At 60.0% G+C, this 16661-nt stretch overlaps 2 protein-coding genes across 3 annotated transcripts; both read left to right on the top strand.

Annotated features, from left to right (window-relative positions):
- Window positions 1-1213: 1213 nt before the first annotated feature.
- RENBP (renin binding protein) lies at window positions 1214-8335 on the top strand. Its single transcript, XM_032329933.1, has 11 exons — window positions 1214-1331; window positions 1634-1743; window positions 1901-1976; window positions 2186-2261; window positions 2393-2565; window positions 3102-3326; window positions 3914-3995; window positions 4339-4514; window positions 5122-5253; window positions 7978-8065; window positions 8160-8335. The coding sequence occupies exons 1-11, from the start codon at window positions 1305-1307 to the stop codon at window positions 8318-8320; spliced, it is 1326 nt and encodes a 441-aa protein (XP_032185824.1). The 5' UTR covers window positions 1214-1304; the 3' UTR covers window positions 8321-8335.
- A 284-nt stretch (window positions 8336-8619) lies between these two features.
- Window positions 8620-12996, top strand: NAA10 (N-alpha-acetyltransferase 10, NatA catalytic subunit). 2 transcript variants are annotated; one of them, XM_032329936.1, is made up of 8 exons: window positions 8620-8814; window positions 9242-9340; window positions 9600-9658; window positions 10464-10509; window positions 10595-10710; window positions 10914-10958; window positions 12155-12239; window positions 12664-12996. In XM_032329936.1, the coding sequence occupies exons 1-8, from the start codon at window positions 8794-8796 to the stop codon at window positions 12898-12900; spliced, it is 708 nt and encodes a 235-aa protein (XP_032185827.1). In that variant the 5' UTR covers window positions 8620-8793; the 3' UTR covers window positions 12901-12996. The 2 variants fall into 2 exon arrangements, with proteins under 2 accessions (XP_032185827.1, XP_032185828.1); XM_032329937.1 differs by lacking the exon at window positions 8620-8814 and adding an exon at window positions 8846-8949 and having other exon boundaries at window positions 12664-12900.
- Window positions 12997-16661: the final 3665 nt, after the last annotated feature.

The raw sequence follows: 16661 nt of genomic DNA, 5'->3' as shown, positions 1-16661 counted from the left end.
ATTGAACAGACTGGGACGGTGCAGCTGTTGGTATCGGTAGCACCGGTCGGGCAGCCGGGGGGAGTAGAGCTGCTGCCTGGTGCTGGGGCAAGGGGCGCGGGGAAATGGCCTCGGTACACTCTCATCCGGCCATGCCATCTCTGCCCTTCGGGTGTGTGGGCCCACGCGGTGTTGGCTCTCAGCTGCCTCTCCTGGGCAGCCTCCCAGGGCAAGCCTGTCCCTGGTGCTCACTTCATTGGGCTCACAGTGCCTCATGATGGGACCTGTCCTGTGGCTCTTGATACCAGGAACCATGGCTCTGTCTTCACCATGGCACCAGTTCTGATCTGATCTGTAGCCCAGTAGTCTAGTGGGGGGGGCGGGGGGAGCCACAGGAGCAATGGCCGGGGGTGGGAGGGTGCCGGCAGGTGCACAAGGTCTGCGTGAGGCTGGCCCCAGAGTGGTGGGGCCTGTGCGGATCGGCCAGGCATGTGTCAGATGGCTCTGGGACACTCCCCTTCACCGGCCCTCCGCTCACCTGCCTCAAAGTGGCCCGAGGGGCTCTCTGGGCCATGCCAGTATAGCTTCGGAGCACAGCACTCTGCGGCCTCCTGGGGAGAGGCCTGTGTGTGGGGAGAGGAGTGGTGCCAGCTCTCTGTCTTCAGACTGGCCAAGGCCCCATCCACTGGACCCAAGGCCGCCGGGGGGCTCACCCACAGGAACCTTAGAAACTTCCACATACTGAAGACTTGTCCTTGGCTAGGCACGACAGGGAGAGAGTGCATGGACAACGGGAGAGGCTGGACGTGAAGGGAGCTACGGTAAACAATGACAAGCATCTGTGAGCAGGCTGGGTATGAGCCCAGTCGGACCCAAAGCCAGGGCCTCCACTAAGCATGAGCTGGGGACATCACCCTCAGCTGCCCTGCTCTGCCCAGGCCCCTTCCGTAGGACTCTTCCCCCCCAACTCAGTTCAAGGGTGGGAAGAGGTGGCTGGGAGGAGCGGGTGTGCTGGAGCCAGCCCCGTGCTCCCTGCCCCAGACTGCCCTGCCAGTTCACCCAGCATTTCCCATCAGGAGGCCCTAAGACCGCCTGGCGGCAGTTGCTGCGGGCTCTCCCCTGCTCTGCTAGGCCCAAGGGTCTAGGCCCAGGAGCGTAGGGGCGGTGCCGGAGCACGGGGGCGGAGCCGTGCGACCGCCAAGCCCCGCCCCCAGACTCCGCGGAACTTCCCGGAGGAGGGGGCGGGTGGGGCGCGGCAGGGTCAGCTGAATGACAGTCACGGGACTACGACCAGCTCTGTCTGGCTTCCCGGAGAAGAAGGAAGGATGAGCGGGGGTCTCCAAGTGTGGCAGGCCAGTGGAGGGGCCATAGTGGGGAGGGTGTTATTCTGGAGGATTCCCAGGACGGTGGGGTCAGTTCTGGGGCCGGTCACCAGCCAGAGGAAACAGCCCCACGCAGGGGTGTGGGGAACCCTGAGGTCTGAGGTCTGGGTTCTGAAGCCTGGGGGCCCAGGGGAGACGGCTCAGGCAGCCCTGGGGTCCCCTGGAGCGTGGGGTGACCTGAGGGCACAGAGGAGCCTGTTGAGGAGTTTGGGAACTGGGAAAATGGGGAGGCCTGTGGGGAAGCTGTGTCTCCAAGTCCCGGGTTCCCCCAGGACATGGAAAAGGAGCGAGAGGCTATGCAGACCTGGAAGGGGCGCGTGGAGCAGGAACTGGACCGCGTGGTGGCTTTCTGGATGGAGCACTCTCGCGACCAGGAGCATGGGTGCGCCTTGCCCTTCTGGTGCCCTGGGGGGGGGGTCTTTGCCTGTCCTGAGCCCCCATCTCACTCTCATGACTCAGATCTGCTGAGCCCAGCAGAGCAGCAGACCCGGTGGTTGCAAGGCCCCTTCCCGGCTTTGCTAACACTGTGCATCCCACAGGGGTTTCTTCACGTGCCTTGGTCGAGATGGGCAGGTGTACGATGACCTCAAGTATGTTTGGCTGCAGGGGAGGCAGGTAGGGCATGTGCAGGTAGGAGCCAGTAAGCGCTCCCAGAGGTGGCTGCTGGAGTCGGCTTGGCTGGTCCGCAATCTGCACGCACCAGGCTGGGCACCTCCACACCCCTCCTCCCATGGCGGGGCACCTGAGGAGGACTTCTCCTCCCAGCCCTGCACACCCCCGCACTGCTCCCCGCTTGAGCCGCATTCCCTCCATTCCCCCCGCAGGTGTGGATGTATTGTCGCCTGTACCGAAAACTTGAGCGATTCCGCAGCCCTGAACTTCTGGATTCCGCCAAAGCAGGTGCACCCTCCCTTCCCCCATCTCCTCAGAGGAGCGTCCAAGCTTCCTGCAGTTCTAGGGGGTCCAGAAGCAGTGAAGGGCCTGGGGGCAACCTGACTTCAGCTCAAGCGTGGCAACTTCCCAACCACCAGGTGGCGAATTTTTGCTGCGTTATGCCCGAGTGGCACCTCCCGGAAAGAAGTGTGCCTTTGTGCTGACGCGGGACGGCCGCCCGGTCAAGGTGCAGCGGACCATCTTCAGCGAGTGTTTCTACACCATGGCCATGAACGAGCTGTGGCGGGTGACTGGGGAAGCGCGTTACCAGGTGTGCGGGAAGAAGGCTGCCTTACGGCCACCTGATGCCTTCCTGTTCGTGTGCAAGCCTCCTCCCTGGGCTCCGTGTGCACATGGGGTCTGTTGCCAACAGCAGTCCTTCTTCTGGGCCCCCATGGGCCCAGAGCTGCTGACAGCGGCCCCCTCACTGTGCTGTACTGTGAGGGGTACCCCCTCCCTGGAATCTATGCACAGAGCACAGAGAGACCAGTCCACACCTGCCCCCGCCAAAAGGGAGCTCTCCCTCCTCCCTGGAGCCCCTTGGGCTCTCAGACCCGACCTCACTGCCCGGGAGTGGCCTGCACCCACAAACTGGGAGACACACACCCCCCGCCCCGAGGCAGGGTGGGACAGATCTACACCGGCCCCCAGCCCCCAACCCCCAACCCAGGCCTGGGGCCCAGAGTCGGCCCTTGGTGAAGTGGTCCTAGGAGCCGGCGGGAGGACGAAGCTCTCCCCGCCCAGGTCAGACCGCACGGGATGCCGCCTCGGCCCTGGCCTCCCCTCGCCTCCCTTCTCCCCACCCAGAAGGAAGCGGTGGAGATGATGGAGCAGATCGCGTGCTGGGTGCGGGAGGACCCGTCGGGGCTGGGCCGTCCGCACCTCCCCGGGGCCCCGGCCTCCGAGTCCATGGCGGTGCCCATGATGCTGCTCAACCTCGTGGACCAGCTCGGGGAGGCGGACGAGGAGCTGGCGGGCAACTACGCGGAGCTGGGGGACTGGTGTGTCCAGAGGATTCTGCGGCATGTCCAGGTGGGGGGCTGGGGGGGACGCCCAGGGGACAGGAGGCTGACCCTCACCTGCCAGATGGGCCCTGGGAGCCGGGGGTCAGGGTGACCCCCCACTCCCCAGGCCCTGAGGCACCTCCATAGCCTACACACGCACACCCCCAGCTGGGCCTTGGTGGCCCCCTTTACAGGCAGGGAGACCCGGTGGGGGTGGGGAGCTCGGCTTGGGGCCAGAAGCCCACAGCCCTGGGAAAGGTGGAGGGCCAGGGGAGCCCAGGGGGGCCAAGGGCAGGAGGGAAGGGGCCGGCGGCTCTGGCGTGTTCAAGAGCAGGAGACCCAGCCAGATCCAAGTTCTTCCGGGCCTCTGTGGGCAGCCCAGCCAGCTTTAACTCAGTCCCTGCTCAGTGTGTCACTCTTCCCACCTTGGGGGCCCAGGCAAGGGTCAGAACGCATTCAGGCCCTTGGGCCCCTTCTCAAATGCCCCCTCTGAGCCAGGCCTGCCCAGGATCACAGATGACAGAGGGGAGGGCGAGTGGGCGCACCTTTCCAGTTGGATGGGCAGGAGCTGAAGGCAGATTTACCTTCCCATGTTCCTCCCTCCCTCCTGGGAAGAGGGATGGACAGGCTGTGTTGGAGAATGTGTCCGAGGACGGTGAGGAACTTCCTGGCTGCTTGGGGAGGCACCAGAACCCAGGTAAGGAGTAGAGTAAGCTGGGGGGCGGGGCAGGAGGCAGGGACTGCTCAGTCCCTGGTTCTGCGTCTTAAGTGTGGGCAGTGCCCGGGGGCTGCTTCCGCCCTCCCCGCTCCAGCTGCTGCTGAGGATGGGGCAGAGAAGCCGGGACGGGCCTCCCAGGCTGGGGTGTCAGCAGCAGGAGACAGAGTCTGGGACAGACTGGGAGGGCGAGCTTTCTGCAGGAGAGAAGCTGTGGCCAGAGCTCAGAGCAGCTCCCACAGTTAGTGGAGGAGGAAAGGAGGCACCTGCCTTGGGGGGCGGGGGGGGGGGTCCACTGCCTGTCTTAACCCAAAGCACTCACCAGGCCACGCGCTGGAAGCTGGCTGGTTCCTGCTCCGTCATGCTGTCAGGAAGGGTGACCCCAAGCTCCGAGCCCACGTTATCAACAAGTTCCTGTTACTGCCCTTCCGCTCTGGCTGGGACCCTGACCACGGAGGCCTCTTCTACTTCCAGGATGTCGACGGCCTCTGCCCCACCCAGGTGGGAATGTGCCCAGGGCCTCATGGTACCAGGCTGTTCAAGGCTTTCTTCCCTGGGAGGCGGGTGCTGTCATCACTCATTTCCTGGGGCGCGGGGACCTGGGTCTCAGGGTGATGAACTCGCCCAGTGTGACCCTGGTGGGAAACTCCTCTCTGCCAGTGGCCCTCACCCTTCCGTCAGCGAGTGCAGACGATGCCAGTTCTGAGATACTTGTGTCCTTCATCTTTGAAAGGCGCTCTGGGCGACTCTCAGGCGTCGGTAGTGGGAGCAGGTTTGCACCCTTATGTCCGCCGCCTCTGCTTGGGTTTTGACCCCACTGAGATCTGAAGAGGGTGACCAACCCTGCCATCAGCAGGAGCTGGTGTCTAGCAGGCTTTAGACAGGCTGACAAGGCGGACAGGATTTCGGTTCCAGGGTTAGAAAGGGAGGGGTCATCCCGGTCAGGAAGCTGGTCCCGTGCAGAGAGGCCGTTCAGACCCTCAGGGACATCCAGCCTGTGATGAAGGCCCAGGTGCTGGGGCCTCATGGAGTCTGGGCCTTGATCGGGAGGTTGGGCTGAGAGGGGCGGCACAGGGCTCGCAGACACCGGTCGCTGCTCTGCTCTCAGCTGGAGTGGGCCATGAAGCTCTGGTGGCCACACAGCGAAGCCATGATCGCCTTCCTCATGGGCTACAGTGACAGTGGGGACCCTGCCTTGCTGCATCTCTTCTACCAGGTGGCTGAGTACACCTTCCGCCAGGTAAGTGTGGCTTCTGGGTCCATAGTGCTCTTGGGTTCCGCAAGGGGGCGAGGGAAGAGCAGGCAGCTGTCCCTCTCAGGGCGGCCCCCCAGCCAGGCTTTCTTGGACTGTGGGAAGAGGCTAGGCAGGGATGGGGAGACGGATCTCACAGCCCCTTCTCCTCCCCCTTAGTGGGTGTGGTCCCAGAGGTCTGGTCCCTGGTGCCCTCCATTCACTCAATGAAGCAGCCGCTGCCCCCTCTGGAGCTGATGCTGGGGGGCAGGGCGGCAGCACAGGCAGGGTATAAACAAGTAAACATACAAACATGTAGGTGGCAGTGACAGCTTTGGAAAATACATCAAGGGCAGGGGACTGGGGGCGGGCAAGTGGGAGGGAGCAAACGCAGAAGGAGTCGCTCTGCACAGAGGAGGGACCTCATGGGATTTAGGCATTACTGGTTCCTGGGGCTTTGGGCAGGCAAGAATCAGCTGTGAGGTCCGAAGGCAGCCAGGGGTCCACCAGAGGCCAAGCACTAGGAACAGAGTGATGTGCTAGGTGCCTCCCGGGGGTGCACCTGGTGATGACTGAGGATTCCCGGCGTGTTTCTAAAGCTGTGACCCACTCCACTGGTCCATCCCGGCACGGGAGGTTCTACACGTGGTCTCCTGGGGTCTGTGCACTTCGGAACTTGGAAGAAAATTATACCTTTCTTGGCACTAACCTCTGACTGGGATCCAGTGTTCACTTCTGCGTGTTAAACACAGGAAATCAGGAGACCTGCGGCTGTTAGAGGCCACCGGTTTAAACTGCATAAAATGAAATTTAAAGATTTTTTTATGCCTTTTTAAAAAAAATTTGACAGATCACAAGTAGGCAGCGAGGCGGGCAGAGAGGAGGGGGAGGCAGGCTTCCTGCTGAGCAGAGAGCTCGATGCCGGGCTCCATCCCAGGACCCCAAGATCAGGACCTGAGCCAAAGGCAGATGCTTAACCCACTGAGCCACCCAGGCATCCCAAAGATTTTTTTAAAAGATTACTTATTTATTTGAGAGAGCACGGATGTGAGAGAGATCAGGAGTGGGGGAAAGGGCCGAGGGAGAAGCAAGACTCCCTGCTGAGCAGGACCCTGAGATCATGACCCGAGCCAAAGGCAGACGCTTAGTCGACTGAGCCACCCAGGCGCCCCAAGAATACATATTATTATTTATTTATTTTTTAAAAATATTTCATTCATTTATTTGACAGAGAGAGATCACAAGGAGGCAGAGAAGCAGGCAGAGAAAGAGGAGGAAGCAGGCTCCCTGCTGAGCAGAGAGCCTGATGCAGGGCTCGATCCCAGGATGCTGGGATCATGACCTGAGCTGAAGGCAGAGGCTTTAACCCACTGAGCCACCCAGGCACCCTTACATTTTATTTTTTAAGAAAGATTTTAGGGTCGCCTGGGTGGCTCAGTTGATTAAGCGTCTGCCTTCGGTTCAGGTCATGATCCCAGGATCCTGGGATTGAACCCCGCATCAGGCTCCCTGCTCAGCGGGAATCCTGTTTCTCCCTCTCCCCCTGCTTGTGTTCCCTCTGTCGCTCTCTGTCAAGTGAATAAATAAAATCTTAAAAAAAAGATTCTCCCTAAAGGAGTATAGTACTGAGGAGGTACTATCACTATGGTGAAGAAGGGAAATTTAAAAAAAAAAAAAATTGTAGAATTCGTGTGCACGCATCCATGCACAACCAGGGGGGAGGGGCAGAGGGAGAGAAAGGGAGAGAATCTGTGCAGAAGTCCCCTCCAGGAAGCAACTACAAAGTTACATGAAGGTCCGCAACTCCACCGGAATTCTCCTTGTTCCTTTAAATCAATTTTCTTTTCCTTTTTTTAAAAAGACTTTATTTTTTTTAGGATTTTTATTAATTTATTTCACAGAAAGTGAGAGAACAAGCGGGAGCGGGGAGTGGGAGACGGAGAAGCAGGCTCCCCACTGAGCAGGGAGCCCGATGCGGGGCTCCAACCAAGGACCCTGGGATCATGACCTGAGCTGAAGGCAGACGCTTAATGACTGAGCCACCCAGGCGCCCCTAAAATCAATTTTTTAAAATCAATTTTCTTAAAGTACAATTTATACACAGTAAAGCCTATCCAAGTGTTCAGGTCACTGAGATACAACAATGTATGCATCTGTGTAACTACATCTGTGCATCTATCAAGCTGTAGAATGTTTCTCGTCGTCCCCAAACAGGGTGGTACTTAATCCCTTTCTGTAGTGTTTCGAGTCTCAGCCTGTGGCCCCCTCCCCAGCGGGTGGTCTAGCTGCCCACTCCCATCCCCAGGCAGAAAGAGGAAAGCCCCCGCCTTCATCTTTGTCCTGGAAGTGGTCCTGCTTTTATTTTTTTTAATTTTTTTTTTAAAGATTTTTATTTATTTATTTGACAGAGAGAGATCACAGTAGGAGAGAGGAAGGGAAGAGATCACAGAGAGAGGGGAAGGGAAGCAGGCCCCCTGCTGAGCAGAGAGCCCGATGTGGGACTCGATCCCATGACCCTGAGATCATGACCTGAGCCGAAGGCAGCGGCTTAACCCACTGAGCCACCCAGGCGCCCTGGTCCTGCTTTTAAAAGTGATTCTGGAGCCCCATCACCTGGGGCCAGCCCTGGCTGTGACCCCGCGGTAGCGGTGCAGTGGGAACGGTGAACGCCCCTTTACTTGGCCTTGCGGCACCTGGGAGACTCCTGGAGGCCTTGTCACTGTCTCATTCCAGTTTCGGGATCCTGAGTACGGGGAATGGTTCGGCTATTTGAACCAAGAGGGGAAGGTCGCTCTCACCATCAAAGGGGGTCCTTTCAAAGGTGAGTGGGGGACAGACAGGGCGGGGGCCCGCAGGGGCTTGGGGCAGTCGGCTGCCCCTGGGCCTCTCAGCAGCTGTCCTGCCTCTCCCCGCAGGCTGCTTCCATGTGCCGAGGTGCCTCGCCATGTGCGAGGAGATGCTGGGTGCTCTGCTGAGCCGCCTCCCCGTGGCCCCGGGTCCCAGCTCTGGCTCCCCTCCCTCCGTGCCCCCCGCCGTGCCCCCCGCCGTACCCCCCGCCAGCCAAGGCGCGAAATAAAACCGAGCGTGCTGCACTACCTGTATGCGTGCGTGTGTGGGATCGCGGGAGGAGGGTGGCGCGCAACCGGCACGAGCGGACCCGCGGGAGCGGACCGAACCAGGACCCGCCCCGCGCGCTGGGCCGCCCCCAGAGCCCCGTGACGGACCCGCCCCGCGCCGGGGCTCGCCCGGCCATAGGTTCGCCCCGCGCCCTGTCCCGCCTCCCGGGCAGGCCCCACCCCCGTACTGGCCCCCACCCCAAGCATTGGCCCGGCGGCCGCGAGGGCGGGTTCGGCGGCGCGCACTTCCGGCCGGCGGCCGGGCCAGGCGCGCGCCGCCCCTTCCGCCACCGCCCCCGCGATCCCCGAGACCCAGCTCCAGCCCCGGCCCCGGCCCCAGCCCCGGCCCGGCCGCCCCGGCTTCGCTTTGGAGCGCGGCGGCAGCTGACTGCGCGTTTACGACCCGCTGGGAACCGCGTGCCCCGTCGCCGTTATGAACATCCGCAATGCGAGGGTGAGGGGCAGGGGCGGGAGGCTGTCCGCGCCGCGTGGGTGCGCGGCCCGCTGGCCGCGTGCGCATGCTCCCGAGGGGCCCGGCCGAGTCCCGGGAGGGTAGCTCCACGCGCCTGCGGCCTCGGAGCATGGACAGGTGAAGGCCACCGTCCCTGTGGGGCTGGACCCGTCTGAACAGGAATGTCGGGGCTCAGTTGCCTGATGTCCCGAAACAGCCTGGCGTTCAGATCCATTCCTGGGACGGATGATTTCTGTGACGACCGTGCGCCAGGCGTGTGCAAAGACAGATAGTCCCAGCGGCCGCCCAGCCCCGCGGGGGTGGGGGTCGGGGGGCAGACACACAGGGAGCAGGGTTCTAACGTGGCTGAGGCCTGCTTAGGCACCACAGCCCCTGGCTTGACCGCATTCTACCGCCTGCCCTCCCGCAGCCGGAGGACCTCATGAACATGCAGCACTGCAATCTCCTGTGCCTGCCCGAGAACTACCAGATGAAATACTACTTCTACCACGGCCTCTCCTGGCCCCAGGTGTGCAGCTGCGGAGTTTGGCGGTGGGGGACAAAACCAGGCCAAGGGACATCCAAGTGGGAGGAGCAGCAGTGGGGTGTGTGGAAGGAAACCAAGCCCCTGGACCTAGAGGTCAGGAGCTGTCACTGAACTCGCCACTGAGTCGGTATCTGTCATGCGCACAGTGACAGGCGGGCAGTGGGACCAGGTGCCTGCCAAAGGTTCCCCCACCCCGGACAGGAAGTTATTCTCTAACTTTTTTCTTCTCCCTGTCACCCAGCTCTCTTACATCGCTGAGGATGAGAATGGGAAGATTGTGGGATACGTCCTGGCCAAAATGTGAGTCACCAGAGTTGGCAGTGGATTGGGGGTGGGGCGGGGCACCTACACCACGTGTGTCTCCTAGATGCTGCCCTGTAGTGGTTTTTCTTGTTTTAATGAATCAATCTACTGGTTTTTAGTTCCGTGTTGGGTTTCCAAAATTATTGGAAAATATTGACTTCCCGTACACCCCCTACCCTTTTACCCCGAGTTTTTTCTATCACTAACACCTTGGAGTACATTGGTGACAGTTGACGAAGCAGTATGACCACATTATTAAAGTTCACGGTTTACAATAGGGTTCATACTTCGTGGTGTACTTTCTGTGGGCTTGGGCACATGTGTAACATGTATCTGCTGGTCTAGAACCCGTAGTTTCAGTGGCCTGAAAGTCTTCCCTGTTGTTCCCTTTCTCCTCCCCCCTTACCCACGCCAACCACTGCCACACTTACTTACTGTCTCTGTAGTTCTGCCTTTTCTAGAATGTCATGTGTTTGGAATCGTACGGTATGGGGCCTTTTCAGATGGGCTCCTTTCATTTAAGTCACGGCACTGAAAGGTCCGCCACGTCTTTTCCTGGCTCGATGGCTCGATTCCTCACAGCACAGTCAGCGTTTCCATCGGGCTGCTTTGACAGTGTGCTTGTGTTTTGTCTGTGGCATGGGGTTTTGAGAGCCCAGCTCTGCCCCGCCCCGGGTCTGGGGGAACTTCGGAGCCGCCAGAGGAGTTCCGTGCTCCTGCTCTTTGCTTGCACTGTGGACGTGGGCTGGTGACCGCCTTGGCACCAGGCTCCTCTCCAGCCTCTCCTCTTTCCTCGCTTTAGGGAGGAGGATCCAGATGATGTGCCCCATGGACACATCACGTCGCTGGTGCGTAGGACCCACCCAGGTTCTGGCAGGGGTTGAGGTGGGCTTGGTTGGGGCGGCCCTCAAGGTCCCACCCTCCTCCCGCCAGGCTGTGAAGCGTTCCCACCGGCGCCTCGGCTTGGCTCAGAAGCTGATGGACCAGGCCTCGCGAGCCATGATTGAGAACTTCAATGCCAAATACGTATCCCTGCACGTCAGGAAGAGGTGGAAGCCAGGGCGGAGGGAAGGGCAGGGGAGGGGAGGGGGGGTGCTGAGGCAGGGGGAGGGTCGGGGGTCCTGGGGTGCCCTAGCTTTCGGAGAAGATCTGGGACGTGGTATTAGTGGGGTAGGGGGTCTTGGGAGGAGGGGCTGGACCCGGGTGCGCTATCCCTGTCTGTGCAGCTCAGCAGTGCCTTGTTCCCCTGCAGTAACCGGGCCGCCTTGCACCTCTATTCCAACACTCTCAACTTTCAGTAAGTAGCTCGAGACTTTTCTAATAGGATGGGGTGGTCCCAGGTCTGGCTCGTCCAGACATCAGAGCTGCCTTCTGGTGGGGGTTGTGGGTGGCTGGAGGGAAGACCTGCAGTCGGTTGAGACGGGGACCAGGCCGTGGACTCCACGCGTTCCCAGGAGGTCTCCTCCGGTGTCTGTGAAGACGGCCCCTGCCGCTGCAGTACGCTCAGGATGCATTTGGTGTGGCTCTTGCTGTGTCGCTTTGACACCGGCTAGGGCTAGGTGAAGGACACACAGGCTTCTTGGTAGAGGTGAGGGCCCGGGAGATGAGCAGAAGCAGGGTTCAAGGGCACCTGGCACCTGGAAGCATCCAAGAGGCCCAGGAGAAAGGAGAAAGTCATGCTGCCAAAACCGTAGCATGTTCAGGCCGGTACGGCCTTTGGCAAGTTCTGGGCTGGCTGTCCTGGTGGATGAGGACAAGCCCGCCTGGGGACATGAGAGTCTCTGTGTGCCTGGCACAGGACAGGGAAAGCCTGGAGGGAAGTGGTGTGACTGGTACGTGGTGGTGAAAGCTGCTTGACAGTGAGGCGGGGATCAGGGCCCAGAGAGGCAGCTTTAGCCTCGGTTCCGTGGGAGATGAACAGGGCCCTCAGGCAGGGAGCTTTGATCTGGACGTACATGTTTCCAGTGGCCAACAATTCTGGGGTCTCAGGGCTGCCGGGCCCTCCAGCGCCCCTTCCAGCCAGTGGCAGGAATACCCGGGTCTGTATGTACACCCCCTGCCGGTGCAGATGCCTAAGCTGCTCCGAGCGGGGGTCGCAGGGCCTGGCAGTGAGTGTCAGGAACAGAGGCCCAGCGCCCGTCCTCATTTCCCGTTGCTGGACACAAAACAAGTCAGCCTGCCTTTGCGCAGTCCGGGATAGGTAACAGGGCGTGGAGAGAGGGGATGTCTCCGTTCAGGGCTTCAGCTCGATATAACGGACCACAGAAACAGATCCTTGCGAACAGGACAGTGGCAGCTCCCAGAGGCATAAAAACATTGGGAGCTACTTACTGCTTGACTCCTGGAGAGCACACAGGGAAACGGGGCTTGCTGTCTCCAGAAGGGTCCTTCAGGGAAAACAGATATGCTGCCCCGCTAGCGGAGGAGGCCAGAAGCCTGAGGAGAATTTGCCCTCTGACTTGGGTCGTTCGTTTCTGCACTTCCTGCTTCCAGGATCAGCGAAGTGGAGCCCAAGTACTACGCGGATGGGGAAGATGCGTATGCGATGAAGCGGGACCTCACCCAGATGGCGGACGAGGTGAGCGTTCCTGGGGGCCAGGCCAGCAGGGCAGGCCCTCTGGGTGTGCCTGAGGCAGTAGGAGGCCTTCTGCGGCCAGAGGCGAGGGGACTGGCGCCCGCACTGGTGGCCGTAGCGCTGGGAGTCCTCCGCTGTCGCTCCGGGATGCCACTCTCTGCAGAAGCCTGTACTGTCTGAGGCGCGATGGCCAAGGGGAGGGAGGAGGCCCCGGCACGTGCTGAGAACTAGGGCCCCCAGGGTTCAGGGGTGAGACACAGCTGGGCAGAGGACAAAGTCAGGGCCGGGCCCTGGCCCGCGGCCCCCAGCAAGTGACAGGAGCAGGCTTCCCTCATCCCCAGCTCGGGTGGCAGGCAGGGGCCCACGTGGTCTGGAGACTTAGGCCCTGTCTCCTTCCTCCTGCGTCTCCCTGGGCTCCTGGCGGCAGCTGAGGCGGCACCTGGAGCTGAAGGAGAAGGGCAGGCATGTGGTGCTGGGCTCCATCGAGAACAAGGTGGAAAGCCGGGGCAACTCACTTCCAAGCTCGGGAGAGGCCTGTCGTGAGGAGAAGGGCCTGGCTGCTGAGGATAGCGGTGGGGACAGCAAGGATCTCAGCGAGCTCAGCGAGACCACAGAGAGCACCGACGTCAAGGACAGCTCAGAGGCCTCTGACTCCGCCTCCTAGAGCCTGCACTTGCTCCTCTCCCCACCCTGACCTGCCTGACCTGTCCTCGCCGCCCCTCGAGGTTTCACAATAAACTTCACTCAGCGGCCTTGGGGAGTTTGTGTGCGAGTGTGTGCATTGGTGGGGCGGGTGGGCGGCTGCCTCTCTCCAGACCCTGTATGTCCCTGCGGATACGGGCCTCAGCCTTTTGGCACCACATGTCCTGCTAAGCCCATATAGAAGGCAAGAGCTTTGTCAGGGTTTAGAGATGGAGCTCCCAAGTCTGATGGCTTTCGGCACCTTTGGGCCCAGAGGAGGGAGACCCCAGAGTTCTGGAAGCCGGTCCCTGCCAGGGAGCAAATAAATGATCCCCCTTCTGAGCCCTGCTCTGCCGCTGCCTCACTGGGCTACTGATGTTGGAAAAGCCGGCTGTGCTTGAGTTTTATCTGTTGTGTCCTGTGTGGTAATGGCCCAGCCAGCTACCCCGTCGCTCAGGCCCTGACAACTGTGGCAACTGATTGTCCTTGATTCCTCCCACCCCCACCATCTAAGAGGTCAGGAAATCTTGTGTGTTCAATGACTGTAATAACCATGGAATCTGCTCCCTAACCTCAGCCTTCATTTGAAAATAGACTTTATTTGGGGGGCAGTTTGAGGGTTACAGAACTGAGCAGATAGTGGTTTCCTTGTACCCCCCTCCACAGTCAGTTTTCACCTGTTAACATTTTGTGTGAAATGTTGCATTTGTTAAAATTGTTGACCCAATACGGATACATTTTTTTAAAGATTTTATTTATTTATTTGACAGAGAGAGACATGAGAGGGAACACAAGCGGGGCGGGGTGGGGGGGAGCAGGCTTCCTGTTGAGCAGAGAGCCCTATGTGGGGTTCCATCCCAGGACCCTGGGATCATGACCTGAGCCAAAGGGAGATGCCCTTAACAACTGAATGCCCAGGTGCCCAAATATCGATACATTATTAACTATAGTCCAGGGTTTATATTTCCCTCTGTGTTGTGGATTGTTTTTTGACAAATGCATAATGTCATTTCATGCAGAATATAAGCCCTCTTTTTTTTATTGGTGCATAGTTGATAAAAATTTACAGTAATTTCAGGTGCACAAAAATGGTGATCAACATCTCTATGGGTTATGCAGCGCTCAGCACAAGCGTAGCTGCCATCTGTCACCATACAGTGCTATTAACAATACCACTCCATCTTCCCTGTGCTGACCTGCCCATTCCATAACCGCAAGCCTGTATCTCCCCTTCCTCCTCAACCATGTTGCCTGTCGCCCATTCTGCTCCCCTCTGGCAACCAGCAGTTTGCGCTCTGTATTTACGGGTGTATTTCTGTAAGCCCTCCGTTTCCCATGGTTCTAAGCCAGCCCTAAGATTTGCTCCCGTGCCTTTGTTCCTGCCCTGCCCTCTGGCTGCAGCACGATCACTTGCCGCTGTTCGTCCCTGGGGAGGCTCTGTGTGGGTTGCCCACCTCCCAGCGGAGCTCGCACTCCAGAGCTGTCACTGTACTTGATGCGCCTGCCGCTGCAGATGGTGCAGGGCTCCCCTGCTAGGCTGAGTAATTCGCCAACCCCCCGGCCCAGGGCTCCGTTTTCTCTCTGGCCCGCGCCGGTCACGTGACCATCAGGCTGCCGGGGACGCTCAGACAGCAGAGGGCGAGGCTGCAAAGCTGCGCCTGCGCCAGCCCGCCCATTCGCCGGTGCGCTCTGGGGGCGGGAGGTGGTGCCTTGCCCCGCCCTCTACGCCTGGCGTCAGTCCCTCCCCCTTCTCGTCAGCCGCAGCCGCCTTCTTTCCCAGGCTCTGATTGGTCTGGCGGCGGCGGGGCGGGCTTTCCCGGGAGGGGCGCGCATGCGCGCTGCCTCGGCCGCGCCCCAGCACTGGGTGGAGGGAGCCCTCGGAGGCTCCCACGGCGCCTTGTGCCGCGCCCTCCTTCCGCCCTCGATCAGCCCCCAGGGTCCCGGCTCGCCCTCTGCCCTCCGTGCCCTACGTCCCTTGCGGCCCGTTGACGCTGGGCCTCTTGCAGGCGGTTGGGTTTCCTGGGCGGAGGTGGGGGCCGCGGCGGGGAGGGAAGAGGGGAAGCCGCAGGCTCGAGCGTCCCTTGGGGCCCAGCACTTCCCCGGTCGCTGCGGCACCCGCCTCTGGGAGGGGCCGCCTCTGTGCAGGGCTTGCCGAGCGGAGCTGGGGCAGGAAAGCTGACGGTGGGGAAGCAGGCCCGCCCTTACCTTTTTACTCTGTGGCTGGGGGTGGGCTCTGGGCACGTCTCCCCAAGGGATGAACCTGTACACCGACTGGGTGCACAAGCTTGACCCCGGAAGCCCCCATTCTTTTTTTTTTTAAAGATTTTTTAAAATTAATTTATTTGACAGAGAGCACAAGCAGGTAGAGGCAGGCAGAGAGAGGAGGAAGCAGGCTCCCTGCTGAGCAGAGAGCGGGGCTCGATCCCAGGACCCTGGGATCATGACCCGAGCGGAAGGCAGAGGCTTTAACCCACTGAGCCACCCTGGCGCCCCTTTTTTATTTTTTTAAAGTTTTATTTGTTTGAGAGAGCGAGAGAGCACAAGCTGGGGGAGGGTGAGAGGGAGAGGGAGAAGCAGGCTTTTTGCTGAGCAGGGAGCCCGAAGCGGGGCTGGATCCCAGGATGCTCTTCCCATCATGAGTGAGCAGAAGGCAGATGCTTAACCCACTGAGCCACCCAGATGCCCCCACCCCCGCACAGCCCCCATTCTTAAGCTGACTTGTAGGAAAATAAGGGCCTCAAAGCATCTTCATATGGGACCTTCACTGCCCAATTCATGCTGTCATCTCCTGTCGCTCCGACATAGACGGCGGCAACATTGATCTCATCTCCCTCTAGTCCATCCTCCGCACAGCGCCTGACCCATGTCAGCCCTGAGGTCACCCCTCCGGGCCCAGCGTATACTCTACTCCTTAACACCTTGAACAAGGTCGCACACATCTGGTCCTCATCTTCTGCGGGATAATGAGCTTTTGGATTCTTTGAAGGGGAATAACGGAGCTGAGGATAGAGCAAGCACTAGAGCCTCAAAGGCCAAACAAGCATCTTAAAAGCCAGGGCTTATGATGTCAGGTTTTAAAGCAGTGGCCTAATGGGGCATCACGTGAGTGTTTCTGGAGCTAGAAAAGGATAGAGGACAGCATTTGAAAGTAGGTGCTGAGGCCAGGAGTGCTCAGATGGAGGGTAGGGGCAAGGTGTATTGGGTTGGCTGGTGAGGTGCACGGGTTCCTGACACACGAGGTTTGGGGTCGGAAGTGTTCGGGTGTGCTCCAGGAAGGGGCAGAAGGCTCGCCTGCCTTGCTAGAGGACTCCAGCAGTGGTACTGCTGAGGCCAGCTCCTGGAAGCCCAGGTCCTGGGCCGGCTGGTGTCTGGCCAGCTCCCACGCCCTGTGGACACATAGTGTCTTAGAGAAGGACCTTGGTCCTGGGTAGGAGTAGGGGTGGGTGAGCAGGGAACTGAGGAGGTATGTTTTCCCCTTCTGGGCAAGAGAACTGCTCATAGTTCAGAGGCAGGAAGGAGCTGTGCAGCCTCCTCCACCCCACCCCACCCCGCAGCTGCAGGTCCAGGTCACATGTGCCCACGTTTGCTCTGAGCCTGACTTTGACATCCATGCACACACATGCCTGCCTGGACTTTGACATCCATGCACACACATGCCTGCCTGGACCCCTTGCACTAGTGCCTACAGACCTTCCTCGGCTCCCTGGGCACAATTCTGGAGCCTAATGGCCTCACCCCTCTCCC

This window comes from Mustela erminea, chromosome X (assembly GCF_009829155.1).
Source record: "Mustela erminea isolate mMusErm1 chromosome X, mMusErm1.Pri, whole genome shotgun sequence".
Taxonomy (NCBI): domain Eukaryota; kingdom Metazoa; phylum Chordata; class Mammalia; order Carnivora; family Mustelidae; genus Mustela; species Mustela erminea.
Note: the sequence above shows the minus strand (reverse complement) of the source record. Positions and strands in the feature narration are given on the sequence as shown.

What these genes read in the sequence shown, in the direction of transcription:
- NAA10 (XM_032329936.1), top strand. Translation starts at nt 8,794, where the DNA reads ATGAACATCCGCAATGCGAGG. An exon ending in TGAACATCCGCAATGCGAGG is followed by an intron (nt 8,815 to 9,241) that starts GTGAGGGGCAGG and finishes GCCCTCCCGCAG; the next exon opens with CCGGAGGACCTCATGAACAT. An exon ending in TCACCCAGATGGCGGACGAG is followed by an intron (nt 12,240 to 12,663) that starts GTGAGCGTTCCT and finishes TCCTGGCGGCAG; the next exon opens with CTGAGGCGGCACCTGGAGCT.
- RENBP (XM_032329933.1), top strand. Translation starts at nt 1,305, where the DNA reads ATGAGCGGGGGTCTCCAAGTGTGGCAG. An exon ending in GGATTCTGCGGCATGTCCAG is followed by an intron (nt 3,327 to 3,913) that starts GTGGGGGGCTGG and finishes CCTCCTGGGAAG; the next exon opens with AGGGATGGACAGGCTGTGTT. An exon ending in ACGGCCTCTGCCCCACCCAG is followed by an intron (nt 4,515 to 5,121) that starts GTGGGAATGTGC and finishes CTCTGCTCTCAG; the next exon opens with CTGGAGTGGGCCATGAAGCT.